This window comes from Lissotriton vulgaris, chromosome 1_1, assembly GCF_964263255.1.
Source record: "Lissotriton vulgaris chromosome 1_1, aLisVul1.2, whole genome shotgun sequence".
Taxonomy (NCBI): domain Eukaryota; kingdom Metazoa; phylum Chordata; class Amphibia; order Caudata; family Salamandridae; genus Lissotriton; species Lissotriton vulgaris.
This window is the reverse complement of record NC_141685.1, coordinates 2,081,448,661-2,081,460,967: the sequence shown is the minus strand read 5'-3', so window position 1 is coordinate 2,081,460,967 and position 12,307 is coordinate 2,081,448,661. Positions and strand designations below refer to the sequence as shown.

The 12,307-nt window shown below is 41.9% G+C and overlaps 1 protein-coding gene across 6 annotated transcripts in view; it reads left to right on the top strand.

The window, feature by feature from the left end:
* The window catches only part of PTPRO (protein tyrosine phosphatase receptor type O), a 1,018,456-nt gene that overhangs the window by 485,312 nt on the left and 520,837 nt on the right, over nt 1-12,307 (top strand). For all 6 annotated transcript variants that reach the window (XM_086920999.1, XM_086920983.1, XM_086921017.1 and 3 more), the window contains exon 4: nt 6,793-6,945. In XM_086920999.1, the coding sequence (XP_086777125.1) occupies nt 6,793-6,945 (153 nt within the window). The remainder of the gene's footprint in view (nt 1-6,792; nt 6,946-12,307) is intronic.

The window sequence follows — 12,307 nt, the reverse complement described above, 5'->3', positions numbered from 1 at the left end:
CAAGATGGTGCCTAATAACAATGTGATTAGAGTAATCATGTCAAAAGAATTGAGGGTAAAAAAGGCTAAACATCAGATTTTTTAATTATGTTTGAAACATAAAGTGTGGTGTTTACAAAATGGCTGCCCGTTTATGTGAAAATGAAATATTAATGGTGTTGTTCAAGAAAAAGTAAAGGACCTGGGAATCTATAGAGTATAATTTGATTATTGTCACACAGAGAGATAAAAGACAACATTGTTTATATGAAAAAATCTTACCTTTATATAATTTTTGTCAAACAACAGTATTAAATCAATCATTTATAGTAATAGGCGGTTGTCAGAAGAGGAGTGAGAGAGGAAGTGTTCATGTGCAATGTGATCATGAAAAGAACAGGAAACAATCAAAATAATAAGAGACAAAGATATCCTATTTCCTATTATACAACACTGGTTGGACAGGATGATTTAGTTGCTGGAACCAATGTTGAGCATATATACAATATCAATTTACCTTTCTTTGGATAACCTCTGGTCATTTAGCCTGGGTCAAAAAGTAGTAATGCAGGCCAAAGAGAGAGAGTGTCAACGTTTCGACCCGTCTTCCGCAATTAGGGTAATTTCTACCTCTGCATGCGGGTCTTCATCAGAACAAAGTCGGCAACCGTTACGCAAATCTGAAAAGATACATAATGTATCTGTTGTCCAAGTAGGATAATTCTTTATTAGTGGAAAGGAGATGAAAAAGTGGTCCCCAACACGAGTAAATGGGGGTCCCCCGCGATGCTCCAAAAATTATGATTACTGCAATGTAGGTGGCAGGCTAGATAATTAGTTTCTCGTTGCACGGTCAAATTGCCAGATTAGTCTTGGTATATAACTCCAAAGGGCCTTAGTCTCAAAAATCAAGTGAGGAAAACAATCCTTCAGAAAGGGGCCGATTACCCATCACCTTCAGGAACTACACACTGCCGCGCTTTCACAAACAGTGGTCTGCTGTTGATCTTTCTGCCATTTGCAAAATGTTTCTTAGCAGAGTAAAATATATTTCTAAACATTTTCGATCAGCTTTATATCTGGTTTAGTTATAGGTATAATTACCATCATCATTTATTTCCCCACTCATCCGAAAAACCAACCCTAGAAAAGAATAAATCGGACTCAAATGTTTGTGATTGACACAAGTAGCCCAGGTGTGCCATGGGGAGCGCTGACACTACTTGACAAGCTGCCTCCTCTGCACCATCCGAGCCCGCAGGACTGCTCCCCTGGGTACCGCCACTTATTTCCTGGGAAGCAGATGAGAGCATGTCCAGGAGGCTGTTAAGCGACGGAGACATCTATGAAAGCGTCTCTGTCATCACATATTCGGAGCAACCAGCAGGATGGTGGAATAAACAGGTGATCTATGTGGGAAAGAGCATACTTTTCATGGGAAATGCAAGTGCTTACTATATTTACAGTTCCAGGACACCGCAGCCTTTGCTTCTGAAGGCACATTAATTACTAGGCAACTGTGGCCATGGATTCCAATTAGACCCCACGTATCTAACCCACCCCGCATTAATTCCAGTGCTGTGACAGGCGCTGCAGCTGTACCTGGTGGCAGGCACGCAGCCCTGATATTCATCACACTCGCTGGGTTAGTTCCCGAGCACACAATTTGTGCAGCATATTCTGGGTCAGGAAACGCAAAGACATAAATCATGTATGTCAGAAAGGAGCTCTGAGCTCAAGCGCCGATGGCCCACGGTCGCTCTCCTCGTTCCCCTCCTGTTTCATGGTGACATGATCTGATTCCCAGCAAGCTTGCCTGCTCCCTGGGGCGACCAGTGCGCACATTTTTCAGTCTTGAATAGTCCATATTTAGCCACATTGAGTGGATCATCAAGTGCTATCTTACTCTCATAAGCTTCCTCTGGATTCTCTTCTTTTTCATTGTAGCCAGACTTTGGTGGCATCATTGAGCAACCATGCTAACTCTCCAAGTGTATGCGCCATGGAAGAGCACAGTGTTCGATTAAGGTTGTGGAAGCAGTTGTGAGCACAACGTTCTAAGGATCAGGTCGCAAGGTAGTCGCCATTTGTGCAAGTGCTGTGAGGCCATCAGATTCTAATTTTGCTCTGTGACTAATGGAGCAGCAGAATTTTGACTCCACCCTTACACGTCACCAATATGCACTATATACGTGCACGTAGCATTGCATATTCAGAGTGTCCTAACGCTATTAATGGAAAGTGTTGAACTTGAGTTCAGTAATGCAGAGCATTCACTGTAGCATTAGGAATTCGTATATATTGTTAGCCTTAACCTTTTTTATTAAAATGATATATACTCTTTAGACACCAGTGGCATAACAACTGCACCCCCAGCCCAAGCGTTGGGGGGGCACTCTGGCACTGTACCTTGGTGGCAGGCCACTGGCCTGAGAGCTCCTGATTGGGTCCACCACTGTTAGACACTTGATGAAACCATCTTTACCCTATTAAAATGTATTTACTTTAGGAACAAGATTGATTTCACTAATGTTTTTGCATTGGTATTCATAATGTAGTTCTCAGTTACACTTGTATTAACACATTCAAAGTTACTTTACGTTTACTTAAACTGCCGTATGAATCTAGATTTGAATTTAATGTACTGACATTTCCATTTATTTGTAGTTATGTTTACACACATTACACATATATTAAATGTCCATCATTGAATGAGATGCATAAATTGACTAGAATAGGTCTGTATTTCTTTTCCTCAAAATATTGCTTTTTCATTTCTGCTCGAGTGTCTTTTCCCTGCAGGTACATTCACATGATTTGTTAGTTTGAGGATAGAGACAACAATCTATTAACGATAGAGAGTCTGAGAAGAAAACGTTGATAAAGAATTGGCGAGCCGGAGCGTCAACTGACAGTCTGTACACAGTAATGTTGTGAGAAGTTACAGGTTCTCAAGGACGATACCGTTCCCAGGTTTTGCACTGGGAGAATTCATGAATGTTGCAGCTCATAACGTGAGAATGGAAAGGACAGTGAAGCCGCTGATGGTGTGATCAAGGGGTGGTACCCAGAAGAGTTGTATGGAAATAACTGGAGTTCTCACAGATCATTGTTGGCCAATATCCCGTTGGATTTTGAGAGTTACAAACCTCGGTTTTTCCCTTTGATTCTTTTCTGAGTGTGGCTTAGGCTAAAATGTATTTCCCTATCCCTAGAAGCCTCTTGACCGAGTTTCTAAAATGCTGACACCTTCCCACATACTTTCCATATTTTTCTCTTTTATCCAGCATTTTTCAGACTTTTTGAGATCCCTTTAACTTAACCATCCTCTTCAGTTTGGGCGTTAAATTAGATGATTCTAGACTTTGCTCATGTTGAGAAGAAAGGATCAGAAACTCTTCCCTGGACATGCAATCTTACTGTTAATATTCTGCATTGCGGTGACTGAACTTCTTGCTTCCCCTAAACTGAGAAGCCTAAACTGCTTTAGGAGGTTGGGCTATCCTGTTGTTATTCTGTATCTTTGCAGCACAGTTTTGAGATTTAGTTACCTGAATTTGACTGTTAACTTGTAATAAATCCTTTAACTTTATTCATAAATTCCTGGTCCTCACTGTGTAGCCATATGTGGCAGGTGCAGTAAATCTATAAGTATGCGGAAATCGTTGTGGCCGCAGAGTTGAATGATACCATTGGCCCTGAATATATGAAATGTATTTGCACATATGTTTTGTAATTTTGTGTCTACCAAGCCACGTGAGGTTATAATGAAATATTCGGTGTTTGTTGAAACTGATTTGATGATTAAGCCTATGGAATCCTATGATTCTTTAATATATATTACCAAAGAAGCACAGCCAACACGTTTCACATTATGAAAGGCTTCATCGGGGCCAATGATTTGAACCTCTGTCAAAGTCAGAAAAATTCCAGGTGCATCGTTATCTGTATCGGCATTATAAAAGGCGTCACGTGCAGTTCAAAGTTTGTTTTCAAAAGATATTTGTTCAGGGGTCGTAATGTCTCCCTCAAGATCTGACCAAGGGCAGCATACGGCCAAATGCGTCATGCAATTCAAAAACATTTGTGATGGAAACCCAGCGCATAAATCTGGCTCTGAGTATTTACTAAACCACACAAAGCTAAAGAAAGTTGCTTTGCAATACCAAAAATGGTTTTGCATCAGGGCTGTGCCACAAAAGTGGTGCAACCATGACGAAAAATCATAGTAAATCTTTCCCTCAGCTGGACCAGTGATGGAACGCAGCAGATGCTTGAATGCCAATTAAATGCTTATTCGTGTTGCTCTGCATTAGTGTCTAAAGGTAGGTTGGGGATATACGCTGAGCTCTGACAGTCATCCGAAAAGCGCATTGTTTTTTTTCTGCGATAACAATGGCTGGCAGAAGACCGCGGCAATGTCACAGCAAAGCTGTGGAACATGCCGCCAGCATCAGCAATGAGGTACTCACAAATGGTAGTGAGGTAACGAGCACTGGTATGGTGGAGGTAGGAGAAGAACACACTGCAGCAGACCGCCTTGCCTGTTGTCAATCCAACCATGATACATGGAATGGTAAGTAAATGTTGCATTTTCTTTATTTAAAATTGTAGCATGGAAAAAACACTTTTTGGTAATAGAAACATTTGCAAATATGTCATGGGTGGATCCAAAAGGGATGTGCTGCTCATCCAGCTAGTGGTTGAAGAGGGCCTGCCAACTAACCAATGACCGAAGAGGGCTGACGGAAAGCCCATTTCTGCTTCTTCTGTGTGAATCTGTGAGTCTGTGGTTGTTTGAGAATATTTGGGGGCCGACCTGATGTTTCGCAAGACAGCTAAGGCTCTCTGTGGAGAGACCTAAGGATCGGCATGATGAGAAGATACTTCTGGGGGATCATGTCTACTCCCCCAGATGTCTGTTTAATGAAAGCATTCCTAGGCGGCATTCAAATTTGCGACGCGATACAGCCACCTTTCGGGTGTAAGTAGACCATCAATGATGTGAATCCAGAGTAATAGTCACAAAACAGTTTTGTGTACTATATAAGTATCAAGAAATAGGCGGTGGAGGTGGGCCATGCCCCATTTCCCTTTTGGTTTACAAGAGCTCGCATTATGGACACTGTGAGTCACAAATCAACTTGTGACTTGCAATGTCACTTAAGTTCAATGCAACTTTGTTTTTTTCCATTGCAACACCTGTGCTTTTACGCACCACAGCTTTGCATCATTCGCTATATGCATTTAAGGAATTGATTCAGAACGGAATCACCACCTTTTGCACCAAATAGGGACATTTTAAGAATGAACGTTTGGTTGGTATCCCCCAACAGAAGTCTCATTGGTTCGAATAGTCCAAGGTAAATCTTGCCCACAGAGAAAGGACCAAGTAGCCTATGCAGACAATCTTATGCAGACACATTAAATACAGCTTTAATTGTAATATATCAAAACAGAGCAGGAATTAAATTCAACCTCTTTGCCATGATTCTACAAGATTTTATACCTATTTTGGCGAGATTGAAATTGAATGTGCTTACTACGCTGGTCTACAACATAACAATTAAAGCTGCATTCAATGTGCCAACTGAAGACTATTTGCTTAGAGTGCTTGGCCATTTTTGGATGGTGAAGGATTTGCTGTGGGATGTGTTCTCTGCCATAATCAAATGCTACAATTCAGGCCTCGATATGATGTCATGGTTCATGCCAGCTTCCTTTAAATGTTAAATGTTGTATACTTGTAAAGCGCACAGCTGCCCCAGCAAAGGGGCGTCCCGGCGCTGTATACCGCTGGGGAACCCATCCTGGCTTTCCCTGTGAGATGGTCCCTCCTGGGCATCTCCAAGGTGAAGACAAGCATCCCCGGCGCTGATGGGGCCGTTAGTAGAGATTAAGCAAGCTATTGCCCAGAGTTGCTGAGTGGGACCCATGGTTGGAGTAGGCACCGAGGCGAGAATTATCGAGTTCGCTGACCATGGCCCAAGACCCTGCCGCGTTGGGAATGGAACCCTGGTCCTGGGCCGACCGCTGCTTCCGGGTCTGCCGCCTCTAACCAGTGAGCCACACCACTCCACTTTAATCACTTAGAAAGGGGCTGTGAGGTAGTGGTGCCCTCAATGATGGTTATACAGAGTCAATGGCTTCTGACCATGTAGTATGAGTATTCCGACAGGCTGAGCAGGGCTTTCAGGCAGCCAGCAAAAGACCTTTTGGGGGAGGCACTTTTATGGGAACTGGTGCTCCACAGTCTTGCTAGAAATTGGGACTGCCCACCCATCATCACCCCAGTGGCACACACAGAGTTTAGAAGGGACTGTAACGGAAAGGATATCACAGCCTCTAGTCTTGAGCGGACTTGGCGATGGTCTTTCTAACATGGAAGTCACGGCCCATTCGGCTCAGAGGTAAATTCCTTCTAAATACGTCAATGGCCGTGTTGGGAACCCAACAAGCTTGCTGGAAATTATGATCAGACACTTTAAAGAGCACATTTTACAAATAAGATTGTGGGCCTTACATAACATTTAATCACTGAACCAATATGGCGCGTTTTACTTGGAAAAACAGCAAGCCTAGACTTTCAATCATTTAAAACCTTGATGCCCTCGAGAAGAGAACAGCATTTTGCATATTTCATGAATATTACATTGCGGAAATGGCATGCATACTCTACTGTACCCCTTCACAAGATGCAAATCAGTATACGTTTATAATGATACATTACAATATATTTCCATTGAACAATAATGCAGACCACAGTATTCACTAAATGGAAATGTCAACAATAATATACAATTTTTTTTCCAGATTTCTTCAAAGGTAAAACAGTTTTCAACCACTGGCTGCCCGGTACATGCTACAGTAATATAACTTTCCAGTTACTGTCAGAAGCATCATTTAATAAAAGCACACTTGTGGAAAACAGCGGCATCGGACATGAGCCCATGCAACATCGAACAGGTGAGTGGGGATATATTTATTTAATTATATAGTTCTTAATTTTATAAACGGTTACCTTTAATGAATCCAGAGTTTTAGATGATCTCACAAAGAACAGATTTGTGAAAAGAGGAAGGATGTTAGATTTTTTTATAAGAAGGGAGGGTTGCATCTCCTAATCTTTGGTTACTGCTCCGAATCTACGAGGACTTAAATTAGAAAGCAAGTCTGAAAAGATCAGCCTTGAGGAGTTTCCAGAGTCATATGTGATTGGGTTTGGATTCCAATGTGGGTTTGTGCATTTCTCAGTCTAGGGTCCTGTTCTCGCAGGGATCTGTCTCTGCGTTGCAACCTCTTAGATGATAATTGACTGCGCAGCCTGTTTTTTCAGGCTTGTTATGGTCACAATTGCGGAGATTTAGGCACAATCCGGTTGCCTGCTTCTGTGTCGCTCGCAGTCATGCCACTGTACAAATCCAGCCCTGTCATGAAAAGGGCTCTTGTTGCCTCCACCCAGTGGTTAGGTGGTCGAGGTGGAAGGACTTTAAGAAGTACGGAGAAATGGAGAACAATATCTTGAGATAACTGACTGGGAAGGCAAATACCAGTTCAGAATACTTCTTCTGTAATAATTTTGCAAAACATGTTGTTATGTAAGATCCATTTAATTTAATGCGGACAAAATGGTTCTTTGAGTAAATGCTAACTAATGTCGTGGTGTGAGGGGAAGGATACAAGTCTGAACACGGGAGGTAGACTGATTCTACCCACATTCCGACTTTGGCAAAATCGGTGTAATTACATTTTGTGAAATTACCATCTGTTATTTTCTATGGTGAGATGTCAGAAGTGCTCTATAAAAATCAAATGAATGATGTGCCATCTAATGAGATTATGGAACGTATGAAAGGGTGGGTGAAGGACGATTGCATTTAATCAGCTGCATAAGGGGAACATTCACCATAAAAGCCAGAGAAGGCCTCCAAGTTACTTTCCGAGGAGTTATAATGCAAGCGATCTACTGAAAATGCCTTGCAAATTGTGTATTGCTTGAAAATGACTCCACATCATGTGTACTGCCTGAAAGACTAACTGATTTAGATATCAGTTGCTCCAATCAGTAAGATTTGTGGAGTGGCAATTTGCCGGTTTGCTGTATATCCCTCATGAGGAAGGCAGAACTTCCAGAAGCTCTTGGCTAGTTCTCTTAGGAGTTTGATTTGGTACCCCTTAGACAATTTATTGAACATGCTGCTGGTATGTGTCCATAAGAAGGAGTATCGGGGAATATATTTGGTGCTTGTCTAGATGCAAAGAAATTGACAAGGTGACCTGAATAACTTATGTGCGGTTTGTCTCAATCTAGTCCCCATAAACTGCCAGTCAAATAAAAGCCACAGAGAGCCCTGCATCGTAATAAACTTGTAATGGACATTCATAGTACATCTCAGAAAATAATTGACCATGGCTTTGCCATTCCAACTCTCTGTGATTAATTCTCCAGTGTATTTCCTCTGGTTGCAGAGTTGGTACCTGTGGGGTTTCTTTAGGGATCCTTTGTTGCCTTTGATGTGGAATTTGAATTTGTAACGTTTCACATGCCTGTGTTATCTGAGAGAACCATGAGAATGTAAAATCCCTTTTCTGAAGTCTTGGATCTTTTCTGAATGAAGGGGATGAGAAAACACACCACTCTTGACTTTACTCTTCGAGATGGAGAATGTTGTTTATTTTGAAGTGTTTTGCAGAGGACAAACAATGCGGACTTTTTGACATTTATGAGTGGGCATAATACATTTGTTTCTCATTACTAGAATATTGTTGTTTACAATTTTGTTTAGGTGCAAAGATGCCTATTCAAAACCTTTTGAGAAGTGAATTGGGAAGAGAAGATGGGACAGGTTCCATTTTGTACCTCTTAACCTTTCGAAGTGCCCAAAGTTCCACTAAGACGTATTTTGAGTTTGCAAGAAATAGAGCACTCCTGTCTCCTATTTAAGAACTATATTTAGTGGCTCTCTCTGGATTGACCAGTGCAACGTGAACTTTTTCTTTCTTGTGGGCAGTCTTTGGTTGGAGTAGGATTGGACTTGGCCTCTGAAAGTATTTCAAACACATCTTTTAAAGGCATATCAGCCACTAGGGTGCCCTATACGTCTTGCCTCACACAAATTCTAACAGCAAAGACAAAATGGAGATTGCTCTTTATTAATGAAGGTAAAGGTGGCAGCACATACAAAGATTTCTTAAATTAATTTGTTGCTAAAAAGCATTTTGGTACTGGATCACCTTTAACTAAGCCCAAAACAATTAATTGTGTATCTATTTGATCAAGGAGCCTTGCCTTCGCTCTTCTAATGTGGCCATATTTACATTTTCCCAGAATACATACCATTCTCTGAATCCAACTGTATAAATATATATGATCTATTTGACAGCAGGATTCGTTTTCCCTTTCTGCCAACACAACCAACATTCGGATTGGGACTTTAACCCACAGTACATTAATTTGAATGGTTGTACAATGCTCTATAAGTAGATTGTTTCTCCCATGTAGTGGATGAAATAGTCTTTTTTTCCAGCAGCCATTCATTAAACAACAAATTAAAAATCATAATAGGAGACACAGCCATATTAGGAGCATTAGGTGTCCAGCCAAAGATCCTACAGAGACCTTAAGCACTTGTTGTAAGATAATTATGAATATAAATGTAATATGTTTTTTGTGTGAAAAATGCGAAGCAACATGATTCCATATCATCACTCGTGGAAAACACGGATTACTAGCAAGCACATTAAGCATGAAATGCCAGAACATGCAATAGTTTTGAAGTGTCATGTAGAGGAGACTTATGCAACCTCTATAATTTTATCTGGACGTAATATACTTCAGAAGGAGTCTTCTGTAAATTTTAATATAAAAGAGGAAAGCATTTGGTGAAAATGTGAGCTTTTTTTTTTTTACAATCTGAAAATCTTTTATTTCAGTAATTTTTTATTGAAAAAAAGCATATATACATGGTGCAGAGTGAAAACACATGGGGGGGGGTGGGAAAAGACAGGGAAAAAAGCGCCCCCGGGGACGGGGGGGGGGGGGCAAGCATTGTCCTGGTTTGCTTGTGCCTGTTCTGTTTGTCCATGTTCCCGTCTTTGCCTCTTCTTCTTCTCGCCAGTGCGTCAGGCTTCCCCCTTACCCCTTACAAACTGTCTGATTGTCTTTCGCTCCCCTGGTGGCGTGAAGAGAAAAGAGAGGTGTAGAGATTTAAAGAGTAAAGTTTGTGTTGGAATTATTTTACGAAAGCGATCCGAATGATCAGGGCCAGGCAGGCCTTTTATCCCGCCTGGTAGTTCCCTGGTGGGCTGGAGCAGTTGGAGGGCTACTTTTCAAAGCTCTAGGGCGTTCCTGGGCCTCTGTCACTTTACCCAGCTCTCCGAAGTTCATTGCTGGAGTCATGGGCATCCATCAATAGAGATGGAAAAATAGGTGGCGAGGGGGACAGTGGAGAGAAAATGATCAGAGAGGGAGTAGAGAGAGAGGGAGAAGAGAGAGGGAGAAGAGAGAGGGAGAAGAGAGAGGGAGTAGTGCGAAGGAGAAAGATAATGTATGGATGGATGGATGGATGGATGGATGGATGGATGGATGGATGGATGGATGGATGGATGGATGGATAAAGAAAGTGCAAGGAGCTGAAGGGGGTGGGGTCTGGTTTGAGTTGGTTTGCCAGGGCTGCTTTTGGAACCCAGTCCGGCCACGCTCATGCTTTTAATTAGATTTCTCCTTTCACTGACATTAGAATCTCACCTTAAAGGCATTGAGCAAATAAATCTTTCTAATCATTTATCTTGTACACTCTCTCAGAAATCATCATGTTTTTGTATAGTCTTTTGCATTTTCATGTTTCTGATTGCTGTTGCTGGTGATTTTAATTACCTCTTTCAATTCAGCCATGTAATTAATTCCCTGGACTCTCTGAAAAAGATTGCTACTATAATTACTCTGTCTATTGGTGGAGGAGTGCTCCTTAAGACGCGAGCAGCTGCCCGAGACAGTGTTTGGAAGAAAAATAATTGTTTATGTGCAAATTCCTTCTTGATTGTATGGTTTTCATGTTTACCTATTTTAAACAATAAGACATGTTCTCCCTCGTGTGAGCTTTGAATCCAGTGTATGGATCCCTCACCCGAAGACGATGTGACTCTTGAAGCAGAGTGTTTGATTGCCCCAAAGCTTCCCTTAAAAAATAACTCATCCCCAGGGACGGAGCCCATTCCTTTCTACCACAGCTTTAAAATACTTTAGACTGCAGTTCCCACCTAGCTGCGCATCAGAGTGAGTCATGCACTTAGCCTCTCTCTGGACTCACCTGCGTTTCTTAGTCTGTCTTCTTGGCAGCCCTCCAGAGCGACAGAAAAAGGACCCGCTCTGGCGACGTGGCCCTGTGACAAGAGCGGCAGACAGGAGCTCAAATCCCCCCTCCTCTCACACCAAGACATGGGCCAAGATTCATTAAGTAATACATCTGTTTACCTGACTGATGCCCTCGGTTGGGGAAGGAAGGAATCGGTCACTGCGCGTTTAGGACACGTGGCCTGGACCATGGAGATGAAATGTCATTATGTTTTGGTAAACTGATACGTTGTCATACGTGTGCATTGTGAGGAAGTAATTTCACCAGGCACGAACAGGACCTGTCAGGCAATGTTTTCTCACATACTTAATGCACAGGATAATGTTAGTGGGGGAGAAAAAGATGTGTGTTAGGTTTACATCTCTAAGAATACTGTCAGTAGGTGTGGCTCATTATACCATATACCAAAGGAACCCATCCATTTGTTAGTGACGTGGTAAAGCGTGCCTAAAGGGGGTTGCTTGGACAATTTACCCCCAGGAAATGTATATAAACAGCTCTTGGCAAACACAATATCTGATTATGCTAATCAAGTCACATATAACGAATATACAGGCACTGCTGCTACTCACTCCACTCTAATAAAGAATGAAAGATACAGTGACCCCTTTCTGCTTCAAGACTGTAATAGGTATGTGTCCATATGTAAATGAAACAGTGTTAAGCTGCTCACACAGGCTGCAATGGCAGGCCTGAGATGTTTAAAAAGATACTTCAGGGGGTGGCACAATAATTGCTGCAGGCCCACTAGCAGCTTTTAACTTACAGGCCGTGGGTACATGTACTGACACTTTAAAAGGGACTTACAAGTAAGTTAAATGTGTCAATTGGGTGTAAGCCAATTTCACCATGTTTCAAGGAGAGAGAACAAGCATTTTTGCTGTGGTTAACAGTGGTAAAGTGTGCCGAGTCCTAAGGCCAACAAAAACAGGAGGATGGAAGGCAATACAATGGAGGAAAACAACACTTAGGAT